Raw genomic sequence first — 21,737 nt, forward strand, 5'->3', positions numbered from 1 at the left:
TGAAAAACATTTTCATTCGCAATAGTTTTTTTGTTTTGTTTCAGTCTTCATTAGCTTTCCTCATTTCGCCATTATTTTTCTGTATTAATCTGATCTAGGCTTTAATCTGCTGTTGTCTTGCATGACTTGCATGCATGTTCTTGGAATGTGGAAGAAAAGAGGCGATACTCCTGTGATGACTTTGACTTTGTAAAGCGGCCTTTCATGGATGTGAAGTGCTTGATCGAAAAGAAGAAGAAAAAGACAAGGGAGATGACAAAGAAGATGAAGAAGAGCTGCAGACAAAAACCTAATTGGAATTTCAATGAAACTCTGGCAGCAGCAGTCAGATCAGGAAGCTTATAAACCAGTTCTCATGAAACTTCCACGTCACTTGTTTGGCACCAGCAAATGGAACCGGAGTACAACCCAAGTTGCCAGGCAACTGGGGCAGAGGGGATGGTGGGACTTGAAAACGCTGCTGTTCGAACCAACCTTCACCTTTGTTGCCGAACACCTCTTTAACGACGACGACGACGACGACAAGGACTGAGAAGAGGCACACTTTTGGAGTGCGTTTTCCACAAGCCGTTTCATTGTCTGTAAACGGTAACCGATCATTACGCGCACATCACATGCCAAGCCGTGTCACGAAGGTTTCGAAAAGACAAAGTGCTGAGCCCGTCGATTCAGTCACGTGTGGGTGTTGGAGAAAAGTGCGGACAAAAGAAATGCCATGCAGATTACAAAATGCATGCGTGAGAATGCGGCTTTCCATGATTTAGAGACAATTACACCACCGCTTTTTCATAGAGGAAGACATAAACTCATTAACCTGCAAACAATGAACATTGTCAGCAATTTGTAGACTTGCTGCACAAGCAGGAAAAAAACCCAAAAGGATTTTCCTCTCTCTTTCTTCATTTTAACCAACATTCCCAACTTGGTGTGAAAGTTTAACACAATTTAAACCAAACTCATGGAGTAATCTGGCATGATGTGGAAGCAGAATCACTCAATGAGTGCAGCTCACAATAAAGTGTGTCCATTTAAGTTTGGGGAAGAAGTGAGCAGATCGAGAAGCATCTGAATCTGTAGTTAGAGAAGAAAGCACTGAAATGCTTCAGTGTGAAATGTGTCTTTACATGAATGGTGTCCAATAATTTTTTTTTAAAAAGAACATCTAACCAAGTCTTGTAAGTTTTCCTCAATTTTTGGGAAAACGTCCAAATGAAGTTTGTCCCCGCCTTCTGGAAGACGTCAGCAAAACATGGCTTATTCTTCCATGCTTATAAAACCCAGGTCTGTACAATTCAGACAACACATTAAATGAATTATTAATAATAATAATATTAATATGCTTAAGCAATAATCCTTTCCTCCTATAAGAGACTGCTAAGATTTTAGGGAGCGAACTTTCCCATTTAAAACCAGAGGAAAGTCCAACAGGCCAGGGAATTGATGAGGAGTGAGGCTATCCAATAATGATGAGATGTTGATGTAAAATTAATAAGACCCCTTCACAATCAGAACTGACCTTTCTGAGTGCTCCCATTCCCCCTGAATTTTTAAGGCGCATAAGTCAGCCGAAAGTTCAGAGGGTGCCACGCGCCTGTAGCATTTTCTTAACCTTTATTTATCAGGGGAAAAAACTTCAGAAGCTTGCTCTTCCCCACAAACACCGGGATTTAGCTTTCGCACAAGCGATCGCTCGACTGCAGGAGACTTCAATGTCTCGCTCAGTAAATTAACTATTTGCTTTAGAAGCAGAAAGAACTGCACATTTCTGTGACTATGCTGACTTGAGCCGTGGCATCTCACAGGTATATCCTTTATACTGTCAGAGCAAACAAGTCGGCGAGTGCCTCAATGCTGAAAATCCTGGACCGCAGTTCCATTGACATTTCAAATGCTCAGAAAGGACATATTCCTTTTGTCTGAGTCGTGGATAAGCTACACATTTATTCCATATGGTTGATTAGATTTTGTTTTGTTTTGGGGTTTTTTTTACTTGAAAAGGAATGTACCTTTAGAAAAAAGGAGTGAAATAGGAGTCAAACTAGGGACAAGATTCAAAACCCTACCTTTCACATAACATCTTTTTATTATCCATCAGTTGTCCGAGAAACAAATTTGCCTTCAAACTGCTGCGAACTCATAATGTCAAAATAATCTACACATCAGACACGTCGGTGGAGCGTTGCACACAAGTGTTAAAAATGATAAGAAGCTCAATTTTAAACATTATTGCCTCCAGCTGTTTGCGAGAGTACGGCAGTTTATTGAAGTTTATTAAAATTACAGATGTGGTAAATAGCAACATAATTTTGCACTGATCCTCCAACATAAGGAACAGGATGACTCCGAATCAGAGAGCAGATGATACCGTTCAGTGCAGACATACGAGTCGTTACGCAGTAACAGTTTTTTTGTATCAGAGCAGCTGTTCTTAGTCCTTCCCTTTAGTAGTTACTGTCAATACTGTGGTACTGTAGTGTAGTGTATACCCATCCTGCACAAAGCACTAAAGGACCGTTTATTAGGTTGTATACAGGAAATTACAAAGTTATAGATGCATCTAAGTGCTTGCACATTTAGGTCAAACTTGAATCGATGAATAAATAAGGAAATATATTGTACACAGCTCCTTTAAAAACATGCATCACTTTGCACAGACTCCATATCCCACGGAAAAAGCAAAACTGTGGACACCGCCATGCACAAAACTATGTATTCTATACCAGTTCTTTCGACGTAAAACAAAGCCCTCGGTTTTTCCATGAAAGTCACTGCAGCCAAGCGAAAGATGCTGTCACTGATGCAGTGCAACTGCATGTGGTTTCATTTGAGAGTGTGCTTGTGTTTCAGTTCTGCACTGCTGTATCAATCATGTTCACACAGCTGCGACTGAAACAGTAAAATACCCCCTGGTCTTAAGTTTAGTGAGTGTACAGTATGTGTACAATACGTGTGGTAGAGGGGTCACCCAGACGAGACGCCGTGCTGACAGGGAATCAATCAAAAGACAAGTAAAATTGAGATGCATAACTTGTGAGCGGTGTCATGCACGCCATAATTCTGATCCATGACTCTGATTGGAGCAAAGTTAACAGATAGGTGTGCGAGAAAAAAAAAACAATTATCGGAGAAAACAGCAGAAAGGTAAGGAAGAAGTAAAGAACATAGCATATACATCAACCCAGCAGGACATCATCATTCGAAACAAAAAATGCAAAGGCTGCAACAATACAACACATAAAGCTAAGTGTTCAGGAAGGAGCACAAAATTGAAATGCCAATGCAGCTTGCGTGACCTTGCCTTCCCATATACGTCTAAGTGCCCCTCTGAGCTGTCGGTCAAACCGCAACGTATCCGCTGGAGGAGGAGAGCCCAATTCCAGCAAGTGTATGATGAATGGGTTAAGTCGTGGTTTGTTAGCCATGTAAATAAGATTTACTTCTATTTGCCGAGTAAGGAAAAGACAGACAGAGCTGAGACCCGGTATGAAATTGCTGCACAGCACCGGCTCGATACTGTGAGCAAGATTAATTAACTCATCGTGACAGGCTACAGTACACTATACCTCTTAGTGAAGTAATAACAATTTACATTCCTCTCAATCACGTTCTCTATGCTTACTTCTTCCCTTTTCATTTCACTCCATTTCTTTTTTTTTTTTTTTACTTGGCTATATAATAATTGGGGTTGAATGAAAATGCCTGTAGTTAAGTCTTACTGTTGTTGAATTTATTAAAGTTATTGAAAATAAATTAAGGCTTATTATGTCTTCACATCCGCATGTAACCAATTAAACTCTCTTGTGGCAGCGGCATAACCTCCTAACAGTGTTAAACAAACACATACGCACGTAAACCTTCTCCTTACCGTACACAAATCTTTATACTGCATCTTCTGAAACTTGGTATCGGCGTTGCCAGCACACAGCTCCACATATCCCAGCACCACTTGAAATACGGTGTTGTGGATAGCCTGGGTGAAGTGCATGTGTAGCTGGTCCATCGCAGTCTGCAGGAAACAGCAGAAACACTTTAAGAAAAACTGCAACGTCAAGACGTCACTGCCAACCTGCCAGGAAGGACCTGCGAACGGGCAAAAACTGAAAATAGTTTGCAGACAAGTAATGCAACAGAAATATGCAAAAGATGACACATTTACATAGTATTTGTAACATATATGGTTTCAACATCCTCCAGTTTGGTTCACTTTCAGCAATAAGAATCTAACGTGTAATACCTCAAGCTTTTTTGTCAAAATCACAAATATTCACAGAAAGATGCCTGTGAAGAAAAAAAATCTACTCAATTACTATCAGGATGTTGAACAATGCCTAAAAATACCTTTATTTCCAGCTGAATGCATTCAGTGAACATTTATTCCAACCTCTTGTAAATAATAAAACATAAATGCAATCGGAAAAGTTTGGTAAGATTTCCAATTTTCAACAAATTGTCTTGAACTTTAATCAGTTGGTTCAGCTTGCGTTCATACTTACTGTCTCTAAATGCAAAAACAGGGAATTAAATAGACGTTACGTTTTCTGTGAATTTATTACAACCACTTTTCTTTTTACTAGGCTTATTGCTCTGAGGATATTATCAATTAAGTCAGTTGCCACTTTATTTGTCATAACTAATCACTGATTTCATTTTATCAGTAGATGAAAATATTGTAATTCACACTGAAAACCAGAGTCATTATTTCCATTAAGATCAGCGGCAGATGCCAGCGTTTAACGTCTTGGAGCTGTCCTCGTTTTACTCGGCTTCCCCTTTCCAAGCACATTCAAAAAAAACCTGCGATGCAAAAGATGAAATTCTCTCTGGAGTGGTTGGTATCGTTTGGGATACTGTGGAAAAAAAACTGCCCGCATGTAGTTATCAGCCCAAATGTCTCCCCGTACTCAAGATTCGTCAGTGAGGAAAAAAGATCTGCTCGTGACTTTCCAATTTGAGTCTGTCATTCTCTATTCTCTTTCAACGCTGGGTTAAATTTAGCCCCGTTCTCCATGTTGATCCTCTCACTCGCTGTCTTGCGTTGGAACCCTTGAGAAATGAGAACACCGGAGATGCAGGAGAAGCAGGAGCACTTCTGAGCACAGCCCTGGGTTACTCGTGCTGCAATTAGATTGTCGCACCACAAGCTCGCGACCACATAGCGTTGCCCCTGTTTAATCTGCCTCTCTCTCTCCTGCCACAGGAATCCTTTAAACATTCCTTCTCCCTCCATCCTTCCATCTGGGAGACTTTCACTTCCTCTGTGTGATAAACACTATATACAGAAATAATGATATCAGTCGTTGTGCAGCAACTGCTTTGCCTTATTAGTGGCGAACAGCAGGCTGGATGTCAGGCTATTTATGTTGGGAGAAATAAGAGAAATGCATTAGAGCCAGATAACGGCTGTGACAGCCGAGAGGCCATGTTCTTAAGGAAGAAAAAAAAAAAAAAAACAGACACATAAACGAACCTGGTACGTTACAGTATATTAGGAGTACTGTGAGATTGTGTGTGTGTGTGTGCTACAGCAAAAGCATATGCAAAACTCAGATAAAGAATGAGGGCATAAACACAAATATTACCAACAATAATAAGCGCTGGAGGCCAGCATTAGAACGTACAACAACAACAACTCCTCAGTCTGTTCTTGTGCCTGACAGTGCTCATTATCACAGTCGCCGTAAAAACATGACTCATCCACAACCTGTCTTGATGGCTCCATCACCTCCTCAAGGATCAAACCTCTTAATGTCGTGGAAGAGAGCACAATTATTAGCTCCAACAAGGGCTTCAATGGCTAATTACAGTGATGCGGGATATCTGTTTTTGACCGTGAGAGTGGAAAATGCACACTTTTGTGTTCCGTGTCGAATTAACAGGTTAACACTAAGAAATCTCAAAATATTCTAACTTGTGGAAAGCACAAGTACATATTCCCTTCTTTCATAACTCTGTTTACTGCAAAATGAAATGTGATGAAATATAGATTAAAATTGAACAACATTTAAACGTGATTCATCAAAATTAACTCCCGGCAACCCTGTGATTGATCCGATTAAAAATCTTACTGGTTTGACAGCACTAATATTAATAGTTCCTTTCACCAGGGGATTTTTGTGGATGACAGCTAACTGACAATAAAGAAAGCAACCTGAAAGCAAGAGTAGCTCTGCGGGTTTGAAAGATTCACAAGTACTTTTTAGTCCAAGCAAAAAAATGCTGAGCCAACTGGGGTCAAAACCTGCCACTGTGGTATCATAACGTTTTTAATGAAAAAAAGGAGCTGAAGTGGAAAAAAAAAAAGATTTTCATGCTTTCAGTCTGACTGTGAGTGATTTATTTATTAATTATTCAAAAAGCCAGCAAAGGTTGTGAAACCTGTTAACTAAATCGATACTCATAAGTTGCAGAATGAATGAGGTGGTGAAAAGTGAAGAGAATACTATTAAAAACATAGAGACACTCTTCAAAACTCCCACAAGACAACAGAGAGACCAACAATAGGACATGTGTGGAAAAAGAAGAAGCGGGGCGTCACCTCCTGTCACTTTGAGTCACGCTGGCTAAAGAACTGACCTGCGTTTTGCCCAGGAGCGAGTAGGCCAGCTGGACCTTGGTGTAGTGCACAACATCAAAGTGCTTGCAAGTCTTCGACAGGGCGACGTCGAGTTGCTCCTGAAGCCAGGAATAGAAAGACGACAAAGGGAAAGAAGGGGCAAAGTGAGGGAAAGTGAAAAAAAAAAGCAAGGGATTATCAACATTAAGACCAGGGATTTAGTTATAGATGTGGAGATGTAAAGCTATCACACAAGGCCAAGGGCAGGTAATTGGGTGGGTGGGTGGGTGGGTGGGTGGGTGGGGGTGTGTGTGCGTGTGCGTGTGCGTGTGCGTGTGTGTGTGTGTGTGTGTGTGTGTGTGTGTGTGTGTGTGTGTGTGTGTGTGTGTGTGTGTGTGTGTGTGTGTGTGTGTGTGTGTGTGTGTGTGTAAGTCTTTGACAAAGAGATGAAAAGAGAAGTAACAAGAGTTAGCAGGAAGCCAGCAAGGACAGGGATCTGTAACAACCCTGACACAATCAGCCAACCTCAAGGTGTGCAGTGGATGTGTGGTGGTAGACAATATGCAAATCCAGACAGATATTTTTTTTTTTCTTCCTCCAAGCAGTGTTGTGTGCTAAGCACCTGACTATGAACTGCATGTACGAAAACCCATTAACCCAGGCTGATTTCTGAGATGTGGGACTTTGCTTTGTGCCCGCGTTTACCTTCACGATTTTAGCAGATTTTGCATTACTCATTCACTCATTCACGCCGACTGGTAAACAAACAAGCACCTCAGCGAGCGTCCATAAATGTGTGCACACATGCACGCTGCTTTCCTGTGTACGGACACAACTGTGAGTAATTGATCTACTCAAGCGGAGCGGCAGCGGTGTGGAGAAAATTGCTTTGCATACCATTTATCACATGCAAGCATCACGACACAGCAAGAGATGAAACAGATATAATTTACTGCGCCAGCACACACACATTAATGACTTTCTGAAAGTGTCAATATTTGGCAGGCCCAGAATGAGAGAGCCAAACTATCAAAATGTCAAAATGAAGTATAAATTGCTTCATTGGGACGAAGGCTCCTCCAAAAGTACAAGCGTAGAAAAAAAGAAAAAAAACTAATACTCCACTAAAAGTCTCTTCACTGATATTACTCCCCAGTAATGAAATAAAGATGGAAAAGGGAAACGCATACCTCTATTTGCTCCAGCGTGTCTTGTAGTTTGGAATTCAACTCACTGTGGAAGAAGAAAAAGGAGATTTTTGACAGTAAATGTCGAGTCAACTCACAATAGCTTTGATTTCGGTTTCTTTGGTCCAGGTGAGCAGAATGTAGTGTTTCGTAACATCGAGTGATGTGTTTGTAGTTGGAAGTACAGTATTAGAGGCAACCACACCTATAGTGCAAGACAATGAACGCAAAAGCTTGACTTAAAAAGCCAGATTTATGTCAAATCATTTTAATCTATTGGTAATTCAACCTCTGGCAGGGCATCGTATCCCTGGCTGGTCAGTGAACGTGAACGCAAACACAAAGGGTATGGGGGTTATATTGCAAGTGGAAAAATCTGCTCGTAAAATTGTTCCAAAACACTACAAATATAATGAACGATGTCATTTTAAAAGAATTGATTGACTTCAGGATTGCTCAGCACACTCAGAGGCAGAGCATAATCCCTCTGTATTATTTACCTACTGAGAAACAATTTCTAAAAATGCACCCTTCTTTTGCATTCTAAACAAACAAACCCCAATGAAACTGAAACAATAGGCAGGAAGGTTCTACTTTTTTGTTTTTGAAGTGTCCATTCACGGCATGCCTGAGTGCGAGCGTGCGCGTCTGGGCGAAGTGCTGTCAAAGACACAAACAGCCTACACATCTCCTCAGCACACCGAGATTTCGCTCCTCTTGGGAAATACTTTGAACTCCAAAGCCGAGAAGCAGCAAAGGAAATTACAAGTACTTTGCTGATCCCCAGACACCCGACTCCCTCAATTCCCACTCCACTAATCATGCGCTGCACCCATTCATAAACATCCTCAGTTCCACAGTTTCCCCCGCTTGTGTCCCTGCTTTGCTCAGGGTCTTTTTCAGGTCAGCCTGCTCTTATGTTGTGCCTTGTGAGCCTGCAGTCGCTCAAGGGAGAGAGTGTCCTTAGCAAATTGCTAATTAAGCATGTTGGGGATAGAGAGTGAGGATGGGAAGATGAAGAGAAACTTTGAGGAGACTGCAGACTCGGGGCACCGTGTAAGAAAAGGAGCACGCATATTACGGCTTGACACACTGTAACCCTGACTGTGTCGGCGTAAACAAGTGACAGGAATAATCTGAACCAGTGTGTGTTTGAGTTTAACATCCAAGCATGACAAGCACGTTTAGCAACAGGATGCAGTCAATTTGCAGTCACCACTACTATATCTGAGTCCAAGGAGGTGATATGTGCCATAGCATGGACAACAGAAGGAATTCTCAGCTACAAAATCAGAAGTCAGGTCCTTGTCACCATCGCTCAGGGAAAACCGACTGGAGACCACAGCGAGAAAATAAGCAGCAAAGTTGGAAGGCTGGTTCAACAGCAGGTCAGCGAGCTGATCAATGACAGCTCCTGGCAAGTGGAGAAACATTTGCGAGGGTCCACAAAGCCTGGCTCGGGTCAGGAGAGAGTTAAACCGAGCTTTATACTTCTGGCAGACCTACAGAGGAAGCCCACAGGAGGAGCCGAGGCCAAGGCGAGCTGAGGCATTGTTCACAATAAAACATTCGAGCGTAATGGGAGATAAACAACAAAATGAAAAGTACTGGAAAGAGTGCAGGAGAGGAAGAAAAAAAAACCATCCCACAAGACCTGTGTTTCGGAGCAAAGTGGACTTGGTCACGACAGCATGGCGGACGGCCAACAGAGGGGAACAAACAAGGAAAGTTGGGCAGAACCAGGACTCAGCCTGGCTCACAACAAACTCTTTAAAGTGCAGATTCAGAAAGATTTGGATGACAAAACTGAACTCATCACTCTTACTTCTGATCAGTAAGTAGGGTTCTGGAGCTATGACACAGACTAAATTAAATGCATTTCCTTTTCATGACTATGCTCCAGACCTGCAGACGAAGTCTGTCCTTCCTGCTCGTCCTAACGTGTCCCCTTGAGCAGACATGAAATACTGAGACTCAGCATTGAACAAGAGATGGCCACAATCCCACAGTAACGTGGAAGAAAAGTTTGATTTTGCTCACAAAGTACCATTTGCAATTTGCCAACATTATACTGAAGCGCCTATATTTGCCATGTTGTTCATCAAAGGTTTAATGAAAAACTCGTAATATTATCTTTAAAATATTTTCCAAATGTCATTATCAGGAGGTAATAACCAGTAAATTAGATTTACAATAGGTGCACCTGCACAAAGTCATTTCTAAATCACTTTGTCCATAAAGCGACATTGATTTGACAAAGTGGGAACTCATCATTGGTGTTCTATGATGCGACTGTGACTGAAGACTTGAAATAATTCCCTTTTTGCGTTCAACCTCGGCAACGAGATACGAGTTGCACCAAAAGCCACATTTCACCTTCAGCAAAATCTGTATTTCTTCAAGATGTCGAACTACTCCTTTGGCAAGAAAAATCGAACAAATAAACACACACTACCTGCCATCCTCATTGGCTCTACAGCCGTTTGGCTGCCAGTCAGTTCTTTTACATTACTTGGCACAGTAGTCCACATCCTATCCCCAAAAAGATTGAACTGGGTAATTTAAACAGTGTATTAGCAAACCCCAGAAGGACTGCAAGAAAACCTGCAGCACATATTCAACCCATGGCTTCCCGACTGACATTACAAGGACAAAGTACCATCAAGCTTTTGAAGTATAGCACAAGAGGCCAATGACAAAGGTCACCTGCCGTGTCCACCCACTCTATGAGTTTCTACAACGTCCAGTTACGGAGCAAACTCTGGTGTGTACAGATGCTTCTCCACCCCACATGCTGGCATCCTTCCACCATCAGACAGAATGCATAAATAACAGATGAGGAGAAAAACCTAATTAACAATCTGCTCCCTGTAGGGAATGCGGGGATTGAAATAGAGTTACGCGGTAATCAGGGAAGCTTGTTTTTTCTCTCTCTCTAGCGCTTTTTCAATTATCGCTGCCAATAGGTGTCCGTGGGGCCTCCAGGTAAGTCCCTCCATAGTTTCCGGATGTTCTCATTTTGCAGTAGTTGTAATAGCCACCACTACAAGGAAGTATGAGAGGCAATACGGGGTCAAGGGAAACTAACCAAGTATTGAAACACAGCAAGAAGGAACAAGTGCAGCCACAATTACTCAAGGAAGGGAGCAGAGGAGGTGAGGATGGAGCCAAAAGGCAAGAAGGAAAATACCCAGTGACGGAGGAGAAAAAGTTGACCATAAACAAACTGAATGTCTTTGCACTTTTCTATAGTCTTGCCATGAATGATTTGTGGGACATTATTGGGGTTATTACTTATTATTACTTATTAGAGATATCTTTATCATAAATGACTGACTGTCTAATGCTCAAAAAAAACCTTAGACGTCTAATTCACTTGAGCAGTTTGCTTTATAAGGGGGCTTTCCTTCCACCTTTGGTCTGCAGAAAAATGTATAGAAATTATTACACTAGAATTATATTGTTAGTTTTATGCCATCTCAACTTAAAGACCAGTTCAGAAAGCAGGACCTTTTACAATCCTTTGGAGTGGCCATTGTTTCTGCAATGTGTATACGCAACAACAATAATAGAGAAAGATCTTTTTCTAACGTTTTCTAACAATTGCGACACAGAAATCAACTCAGTGTGAGATGGTGAAGGTCAACACCTCACTTTGAAAAGTGTTTTAAGAGTGACACACAGACGAATGCAGGAGGAAGCCCTCTGGAGTCCTTCATGCAGATCAACTGCCGAGTCCTTTGAATAGACTTCAACACCCGTCATGGACTTAAGTGGAGATGTAGTAGAGGCTCACCTTGAAAAACCCCGCAGACAATTTGTCTGACAAGTATGAAATGACTACAATTCACAAATCCCCCCCCAAAACAATATGCTTAAAAGGAGCTCTGTCACACCTTTATTGGCAGACAAGGTCATTGTTTCTATCTATGAGATGAGATTTTAAAAGTAACAACTCATTAAATACAGGAAACAATATGATTCAGCATGAATTAACTAATGCTGTGAAGAGGAAAAAAAACTAAACACTCAACACACACTCACATAGACAAGTTTAGACTTGATGAAATATGAGTTAACATGTTGAGGTCTGATCATCTGGACCAACTGATGCAGATAGAATGAAACAGATGAAGATGATGCTGCTAGTTGGTTCCACAATCGATATTAGTCAGTTATTTTACTCGTGTACAAAACACCGCAAACCCTTGCCACTGGTTGGTGCTACAGCCCCATCAGCCAGAAGCCCGCTACTTTAGACGGCAGTTTAAAAATCTCACGGTGGAACATGGAGAGCAATGCCCTTGCAAAACCGGGAACGTTTATCTGTACTTTCATCTTAAATATGAAAACAAGGTACCATGCCGGTTGTGTCAGGTAAAAAAACGACATAATCACCCAACCAGAGCTCAATGCTCAAGCCCATTCAACTGAAGTATCTCGATATTAACCTGCAAACAGCAGCTGCTGCTGCTCGCGATGCTAAACACTCTACAACAGCAGGTGGACATTGGATAATCTTGATATAACAACATGATTTGATATAAACAAAAACACTACATATGATGTTCATGTTTTTTGGTTTTGAGATCTTTTTTTTTTTTTTATCTGAGTAACCGTGCTTTTTGTCTTGCCTCTACTTTAGAAGATTGCAATATATTCCACAGCCCTGCTGCGAGTCTGATATGGTTGTTAAATACTTAAGACTTGTTGACCGTTTGCTCAACATTTTCCCATTTTAAACTATTTGACTCATTTGAATTAAAATTTTAGTTTCGTTGTCAGTAAAATCAGTCACGGTCGACGTGAGAATACATTGTTCATTCTGAAAAAGATAAGGAACGTGGACAAGGGAAGGACATGGAGAAAAGTAAACCTTCTTTTATCATTTAAGTTAAATCTGCATGAAAGGATTAGGCACAATTCTAACAGGCTTGCTGAAAGCGCCTTACAGAGAACCATGCTCCAGTCACGTTGGGTAGAAAGTGAAAATGCAGAGTATGACAGATCTCTGACCGGTGAACAAAATGTACCAAACTATTACAAATAAAACAGTAGTAAGCTGTAGTTGACACAACGTGGTTGTGATGGCTTAAAGACTTTCCATTCAGCTGCCGTCACCAAAATTATTTATACATCAGAGATGTGTGTAAATAATGCCAGAGAGCGACAGGTATAAAATAGATAATTACTTTCTTTCATGTTCACACATTTCTACAAGGACAGTTCCGTTATGGTGGGTTTTGACAGTGGTGGCAAATCGTGCGAAGTCTGTTCTACACGCCAGAACTCCGGCAAAGATAATGAGCGTTGCGTTGTCTCGCTACCCCAGTGACGAGGGTCTGAGAAAACAAAAGTCATACCAACACAAATAAACAGTGTGGGAGGGAGCAGTGTGAAGCTTTTTTTTTTCTGCACCACAATAATCCCCATAATATTGACTCAGTGATCACCAGCAGTAGATCTGTCGCTCAAATGGCAATGTCACAGCAGCAGGGCCGACATCGTTTCTTTTTCCCGTCATACTTTTGAATGTAAGGAGAGCAGAAAGTAAAATTTTAACGACTGTAATGAAAAACATCCCAGCACTACCCAAAGGGTTCACATAAAACTCAGACGTCTTCCTGTTGTTTTAGGCTACATCAGTCTGTCTGCTGCTGCGTTTCCCTGTCTGAGCAATATCTATCATATCAATTTAAACCTGTTTGAATCAGAAGCATCTTTAGTACTAAAATGGTTCACAATAACAGAAAATCCTTTACGGTGACAGATACCAAACAATCCAGTCAAAAAAAGCAGCAAGACAGCTCTCATTGAAGACTGTGGATATAGACTGTTGCTTTTCCAGGTTAAAAGCCCACTAACAAACTGCAGAATGGAAAATGTTGGGGTTTGTTTTTAAATTACCGGCAATGACAACAACAAGAATCCAAAGGATCAATAAAATAACAATAACATTTTCATTTCGCTGAAAAATTACGTATATTTTCATGGGCTGGACAATTTGAACTCTTTTTCTGGCAAAGCAGCGCTCTCACGTCAGATCACATTAGGCGGCAATAAATCAAGAAATGTTCCATTCAACCCAGGAAATGAAAGCGATGCCATCACCACTTGGATGGAGATGGATGTGGCTGCATCAACCTGCTCGTACCTGATGCAGCTGTAGTGTTTGAAGGTGCTGGCGGCCTTCTGGCATTCCAGACAGAGCTGGATGGCACCGGGATAGTCTTCCTCCTAAATGAGAGATGGATTTTAATGGTTCATGTTAAAAAGAAAAGAACATATGTGCTTTAAAGGTAGCCTGTAACTATTTCAAATTACCACAGTAAAAGTTTGCATGATATTGACAGTGCTACATCAGTTTTATGATCCAGGTTCATATAACTATTTTCTTCAAAAGACTTTTACGGCTAAAAGATGTCGAGACAGGCAGCACTTTTGCTTGGTGGCGGTGAAATCCTTTTCTTTTCTTTTTTTTTTTTTAAACACGACAGCTGACCTTCACTTTAGACAGGCAATCATCAGAGCATCGACTGTTTGTGTGGGTTTTGCCTTCAGTGCAGTACATATTCCTCCTGTTGTCTGACCTTTGCAGTCAATTATGAGCATCTCTGTATGTTTGTTGGCGTGTGCAGCATTATCCTCGTACCTCAAGCATCTCGCTGAGTCTTACATCTGTTCTTTGCTGCGAGGGGAGAGGATGAAAAAGGCAAGCTATCAAAGCAGCGTGAGATAACAAGGAATACATAACATTTAGTGACGACGAGCGCAAAGAAAAGTTCCACACTTCCCTGCTGTGACAGTGATGGCAACATGAAACGATTACGATTTGAACAAATGATCAAAGCAAATTAGATAATTATTAAAACATTGTATGTGTGAATTGCCCTCATCTTAATTTAGAATCACTTTTGACAGAAAAAAACAACAACAATGCAATGACAACTGAATTCTTTATCCATTTTCTAACAGCAATTCCTACCATAAGAGTAACCGTGTCATAAGTATGACAGATTCCCACATGCAGAAGTCCCTTCTTTACATAATCATGATGCAGGTCAGAAATATATATGAATCAATGATGATGCAAAACGTAGTTTTAAAGGCGTCTCAAAATCCTTGAAAAGCTAGATTCAACTTAGCCGCAAGAAAAGAAGAGCTTTTTAATCAGGGCCTGAATTTTTTTTCCCAATTGAATAAAACACACAACAAACTGAAAGCTCAAACAATCTGCCTGAAATAATTTCATTTTGGAGCTCAATCAAACAAGAACAATAATGAATTGAAGACCAGTTTAAGAATCCAATGAAATAATGTCCATGATATTTTTGAAGGGGGCACTTGCCATTCGCACAGCAGCTAAATGTAATTCAAACACTGAATATTGTCACATGCAGTTTGTTACCAGGGTCTTGATGGTCCGCAGAGACTTGAGCAGGCCTGTCAGTAGCTGTCGTCTTCTTTGATTGGCCAACAGACCCAGACTGGCTCCGGTGAATCCCTCCTTTGCCACACTCAGTTGTCTAAGTGAAAGAAGTCGATATTGCGTTCGCAGCACAATACAGTGAGAAGCAGAACAAAAAACGGACCGATATCTCTACAACACCAATTCATATCGATAAATAGTTACAGGAGGTGTTCAGTTAAATATTCACAGTCAGATTTCCACATAAATTCTGTCCTTTTGTGCCTTCAACTTTGTACTTTCCACCAGGCTTCCAAATACATGTGGGTGTGTTTCAAGACAATACAGGCTTCGAAGCTGCGAGGTTTATGAATTGGCGATGGTGTGTGGGCTGCTTTGAGCAAAGTAAATTGCTTCATTTTGGATGTTTTGAAAGTAAAATATGTCACAAAACACAATGGACTGTAACAAGGAACCCTTTTCTTTTTCTCTCAGCTTAATCAGGACTATAGGCAGTAACTGAGCCTGAATAATCTGAATAATGTGGAAATACATCAAATATTAAATGCATTGCTTTTAATTTACAATAATTATTTACAGTGTCTTTGTGCGGCTCTCTCACGACGCATCAGGTCTATCTAATGAAAGTCTAAAGTCTATTGAAGTAAATATGGCACTGCAGGGTCTGGCAAAGGTTTCAGGAATGCAATGAGATAAAATAAGTGTTTCATCATTTGTAAAAAGAGCTTGATCAAAACATGTATCCTGATGAGCTATTACACTTAGTGACTATATGTATGGAACTCAACACCATTACCTTCGTGCATTAGTGCAAATGACCGCTGCCAGCTGCAGGTTGCTCTGTAACGCAGTCACTCTCTCCAGTTCCTGTGAACAAAAACCAGAAAGTGAAGAAATGTTTAATGAGCAACAGAAAGCACAATACATTAAATAATGTGTGTTTGTGGGGGGGGGGGTTCTTTAAAGCAGATTTTTTTTTTCCATTTGAAACAATTAAGATGCTGCGACAAATCTCCTAAAATATCCCGTCGCCATGAAACCGCTCAGCACTTGCAGGACGCACAGATGCTGTGATGCTAGTTCATTTGCTTTACCGTCAGTGAGCTGCGCCTCTAATAATGCCATTTATCGAGCAAATCACTTCTCCCACTAAGCACAGCAATGACATGAAAAGCAATTCTCACAGACACTCCTCCGTGAGCGGCGCCCCGCTGTGAGCAGATACAAGTTATGGATGATGTTGTTATGGTAAGACATGTTTCATCACTTCCAAAGAATAGCGCGGCTTGGGGGAAAAAAAAGGCTTTCGAAAGACAAAATGTCTAAGAAAACTTTTTCTTTTTCATTCAAGCGTTCGGTACCGAGGAGATCAATGAGCACTCTGCTCTGAGACTTTAGCCATTATGCCAGTTCAATGACCTCTGCTGAGAGCGGCTGCAGCAACACAACTCCGGGGGACAAACTGCATTTTTGTCCGTCATTATTTGCGGGAATAGAAAATGTCACACTTGAGTTATAAAGCGCTTGGATTGTGATTTTAAATATTACAATAACATTCGGTCTGGAGTTGATCCGCAACACCAACTTCAACTACATATGGAAATTTATTGAAATACATAAAAAAAATCTTAATTGTACTTTCAGCTGCGAGTATGAGATCAATAATCCCAATTACTCAATCATGACCTTGAGATCTTTAGTCCTGACAAAGACCTCAAGTTCCAATAACACTCGCAAAAGGTTTATTCACGTCCATCATCTTTCAACGGGACTTTTGAATTTTGAAACGACCGCCACATGACACGATAATAATCAAGAAATGGTTACTAAAATATTCAATGTAGATTACCTCCATACATTGGTTAACAGTATACAAGTCATAAAATTCCATTGGACTAATTGTCTGACAGAAGCTTTGATTTGATCAATGTCTAATTTATTTCAAGTTGATTAATATTTTTTTCTTTTGAAAGTACAGAAAGTAATATTTTCCGTCAGTTTATATTTTTATACACTGCAAAAACCTGCTGCAACCAGATGACTGACCCCGATAATCAACCAGGGTGGTACGAATTCTTTCAGTCAAAAAACAAGTTAAACGAATTCATCATGATGTAACGGAGAAATCTTTCAGTCAGCCTCGTAACACAACTTAGTACCACAATAAGGTGGAGTGACTCACTCTGCAGCAGCACCAGAAAAGAACAAACGGCAGATTTTGACAAGAGCCAGTGAGCTGACGAGCCAACAACTTACAACAAACTCCAGAAACTGCTTGTGTGGGTTTCCCACATTCTAAAGACGTATTGATGAGACTAACTGGTGACTCTAAAGTAGCCGCTGTTGTGGATGTGGCTGATTTGCAGTAAGTCGATGCGCGTTAGCCTTGAGATGTACTCGGACTACGTACTCTGCCTTCCTCCCCTGCTTATAGCGGTTTTAATGGATGGCTGTTGCCAACTGCAAATCTTTACTAGGTTTAAACTTTATAATGAAGAACTATTCACTGAAGCGAGATCCATCAACGTGTTCACGGGAGAACGGCACAAGGACACCAAAGGTGCAGGAATCAAAAGTCCCAAGTCCCAGTTTTTGGCTTTTTTATGGAGTTAAAAATGCATCAGTGAACTACTGCATCACGGTTGTCGGGAAAATCTTGAGATTCTTGTAAAACATACAGAAACACTCGCACACTCTTGTTATGTCAACACATTAACCTGAACAAGAACAGTACGGACGCTCATACCTGTTCAAACAGAAACACACACACACACAAGTACTCAACAAGATGAGCGTTCACTATATAGCCCGGAGCCCCAATTTGTTGTTACACCGCAGCTCTGAGCCGTCGACACCATCTATAAGCTACACTTAACCTGACAGACCGAGGACTCAATCCGCTTAGGTTGCGTAAGAAACGATGTAGACACGAACAGCGGTGGGCTCTTGCAAATAATGAGGCATGTTTCAAATCATGAAGAGAGGTTGTACACTTTGATGTGATAAAAAAAACACACAAAAAACACAAAAGCAAGCATTTAGTAGATTCGTATGAACTTCAGACAGACAAGAGAAGCCAGCCATCTCGTGTGATTCCACTACAGTACCCAACTCCTACGTCGTTCACATATACGGCTCTGGTGTGGGAAGTGAAGGTTAAGGAGGTGTGCAAGTTCGTCGCAAGGGAGACTTCTTTATTCATATATTCAGAGGAGGTCCTTGCAGTGACCTACCAACCACATTGACTATGCACTGGCTCCCCGTTACCATTCCATCTGAACATCCTAATAATGCCATTGTTTGGACAAAGTCTTCTTCACTGTGTTGCAATGAAAAGCAAAGTGAAATGACCTCCAGGACACACAGGTTCAGGCTGCTGCAGCTGAAGGTGACATGCAATGTGTTTGTCATTACAGTCACACACAATTACCTAAAGTGCATGTGACCAAACCTGCGCATCTCTGCAGGTATTAACCAACCTGCCACATCCATTATTTGCCAATCTCTGCTCTCCCCAACGAAAACACCTTAAGACCCCGGTGTAATTGGCAGCTATGACCACCAATCTCTGACAAATTACCAATCTCTCTCAAAGGAGGAGAGTGGGAATCACAGACAAAGGAATCGGCGGGAACCAGGATGAAGAAGCATTTTGCAGAGGAAAATAATGGAATACCAGTCCAAGTCCATTCTTTTTCAGCGGTGCCGAATGATCTGGTCAGGGCTTTGTGGCGCAGATTCATTACAGCCTGACTTCTAGCACGTCCTCCTCATCATCGTCTCAGGGCAATGTAGTGTGGCCACTCAACTTTAAACTGTCTCCGCTAAAAATGAGGAGGTGACGAGAGGCCTGCTGTTAGACATCCCCTCACTGCTTCACTAAAATAAAGTTCAATCTGTCTACTTGAAAAAAAAACCTGACATGTAGACATTTGAAAAATATGGCTGCACATTCAAACAGACTGTGATTCTGGCCGTGGCCTTTGTGTCACCTCCCTGCACGAGGAAGCCCAATCGCACACGGAGTGCAAGCAGAGTCCAAGTTTCGCTAGAGGGCACAGAGGTTAGTCACTGTACAACCACGAATGACAAAGGACGCTTAGTAGCACACTATTGCACGCACTGAGGCATGGGTATACGTGTCTGTACAATTTATGTGTCTACTGATCTGCAAGTGCGCTGGAGGGGGAAGTGACATGACACATTGTGGCGGGGGGCTTCGGTGTGAGCGAGGACAAGAAATCTATCGAAAGAAAGATGTTCATGAACATAGGGTGGAAAGGATATGCCTTGTGTGGCCACGTTTTTAACATTTATATCAACGATATGTACAGATTACGAAATAAAAGCACCAACGGGTGAATATCCTGAACGTCTTTGGATGTCTTTCATACTGAACAGAGAGAATATCTTGCCGTCTTCTCTCTCATTGTGACATTGGCAGAGTGGATGTAGAAACTGAAGTGCCTCTCCGAGATGCCCGACAATGTCTGCTAATAAGCCTCACTGTCTTCTCAACCTAGGAACCACAAAGGGGTTTGCAGGAAGAATGACCATTTTACTCTTCATAGACTGACCCTCGACAATGGAAGTAATCACATGACCATTTCATCCATCTATCCTCTATACCTGCATTATCCAGCGCAAGGTCAGTTGGGCTGAAGCCAATCCCAGCTGACATTGAGAGAAAGGTGTGCACACCCGACACAGGGCATCAACTTCACTGTTTCATCGCACACTGAAGTTGTTTGAGGTGCCAGTGATCAGCTGGGTCCATCCGAGATCACAGCTTCAAATTCAAATCTATTCTGGTCCAACAAACTTCAGAGCTCAAGTTTAATTGGCAGTTCAAATAAATCAAGAGTACAGTACCTTCTTCAATGAAATCCAGAATACACAAACACATAAATATTTGATCCTGAGCCAAGTTGTGTTGATTTGAAGTAAACTTGTAGCTCCCACATGCAGAGTATCGAGACACGTTTCATCAGACCAGTGGCCATATGTGAAAATTCTCTGCATCTGACTGTTTCTTTATACTTGACGACAGTCACACGAATAATTATGATTGAATAGCCAAACATCACTTGGAGCTGTTGATGGACTGTTTGGACCTTTGCTCTGACAGATTTAACCTGAATATATCATAAGTCATTGATGAAAACTTGTGCCGGGGGAAAGCACTGAACACATAAAACTAGTCTAAGTTTTTAAATAGGAAAACTTGTATTGCTTTTAGTAAGTCATATTTATGGTGCCAGATGATTAATGATACATTATAAAGAATGAAAGTGGTGCTCATTAGCAGGGAGCTATTCTGTTACAGAAATCCCTTTTAAGATAGAAGATTGATAAATGTGTCGGGTTTTGGCGAACGTAATGTTTTACAACATATTCCATCTTTTGTATTTTAAAGAGAGACGCCGTCTCACAAATCCAGTGTGGTCTGTCAAAACGCCCATGTGAAAAGTGAAAACAAGGGAGCATGAAGACTGTGTCACAAAAACCTTGGCACATCCGCACTGGAGCAATAACGCTGATTTACAATGAGTTTAAAATAAAGGATTGCAATACGCTTAGATAACCCTCGGGGGTTTGGCATTTCTGCGTATGCCCTATAAAGTACGAGAGCGAGCGAGCCATCTGGTGGGTGTGCTGACGATTTCTTCAGTCGCTGCACACCAGCATCTGCTCCAGTCTCTCCAGGTAACTGCGAAATCATACTGCAATCAAAGGTTGGGCTTTACAGGACGTGCAGCTAATTCACAACACCAATAAAAAAAAAAAAACTGCGTTACTGCTTACTGCCCCCTTCTTTATCCCCCACGGATGGAGATGAATTTCATATCGACATGGTGAGCAGAATTTGAAGCTCATGTTGTCATGCAGTTCACACAGAAGCAGGTCTACTGAAACCCTGATAGCATCAAAACAGCCTGATGTCATCAGGCGTCATAAAACATTTAAACATTTTTTTTTTTTTAAATGTGTCCTTGGAATTAAATATTAGCAACACAACTATTAAGAAAGCTTTATAATAAGTGGATTGGCTTACCTTGACGTAAGAAGGCTGTTTCTCCAGAATGAGATCTGCAACCTTTTTAGAGACCTGGAGGACGAAAAAATGGACAGAAGTTAGCAATGGTTTTAAACAGGAACAAAAAAAAGATTAAAGATATTTTGGTCTTCTTCCCAAATGCAGGATCACAGAAAGTTTAGTCAAGAGGAATCCTGCTTATTGAGGAAGGGAGGAGAACGGCATTAAGTGAAGTCTGCATCCGAGGCGCAAGATCGCTAAAGCCTTTTCATGGAGTGTCTTGTTTTCTTGACTTTATTTCAATCAGTGTCTTTCCCAAAAGTGTTACTCTCACTTCTAAAAGATAGGTCCCTGTTCTCTCTGTTCCTTTTGTATTCTGTGCCCCTTTACTGATTTGATTCACAGCGAAGGTGAAATTGTAATTATTTAAAGAGCTTGTGCCCTGCCGGTGGCATAAAGCACTAAAGCAGTAGCAATGGTCATGAGATCAGTGTGACCCTTCTGCCGTGTGGGATGTCCACTGCTGCTTTT

The 21,737-nt window shown here is 41.3% G+C and overlaps 1 protein-coding gene across 2 annotated transcripts in view; it reads right to left on the bottom strand.

The window, feature by feature from the left end:
• The window catches only part of vps50 (VPS50 subunit of EARP/GARPII complex), an 87,687-nt gene that overhangs the window by 50,721 nt on the left and 15,229 nt on the right, over positions 1–21,737 (bottom strand). For both annotated transcript variants that reach the window (XM_080515476.1, XM_080515475.1), the window contains exons 5-12: positions 21,225–21,278; positions 15,966–16,036; positions 15,149–15,266; positions 14,393–14,428; positions 13,895–13,977; positions 7,744–7,786; positions 6,574–6,672; positions 3,866–4,006 (exon numbers count right to left, since the gene is read on the bottom strand). In XM_080515476.1, coding sequence (XP_080371602.1) covers positions 3,866–4,006; positions 6,574–6,672; positions 7,744–7,786; positions 13,895–13,977; positions 14,393–14,428; positions 15,149–15,266; positions 15,966–16,036; positions 21,225–21,278 — 645 coding nt within the window. The remainder of the gene's footprint in view (positions 1–3,865; positions 4,007–6,573; positions 6,673–7,743; positions 7,787–13,894; positions 13,978–14,392; positions 14,429–15,148; positions 15,267–15,965; positions 16,037–21,224; positions 21,279–21,737) is intronic.

Source organism: Blennius ocellaris (assembly GCF_963422515.1).
Source record: "Blennius ocellaris genome assembly, chromosome: 20".
In the NCBI taxonomy this organism is placed as follows: domain Eukaryota; kingdom Metazoa; phylum Chordata; class Actinopteri; order Blenniiformes; family Blenniidae; genus Blennius; species Blennius ocellaris.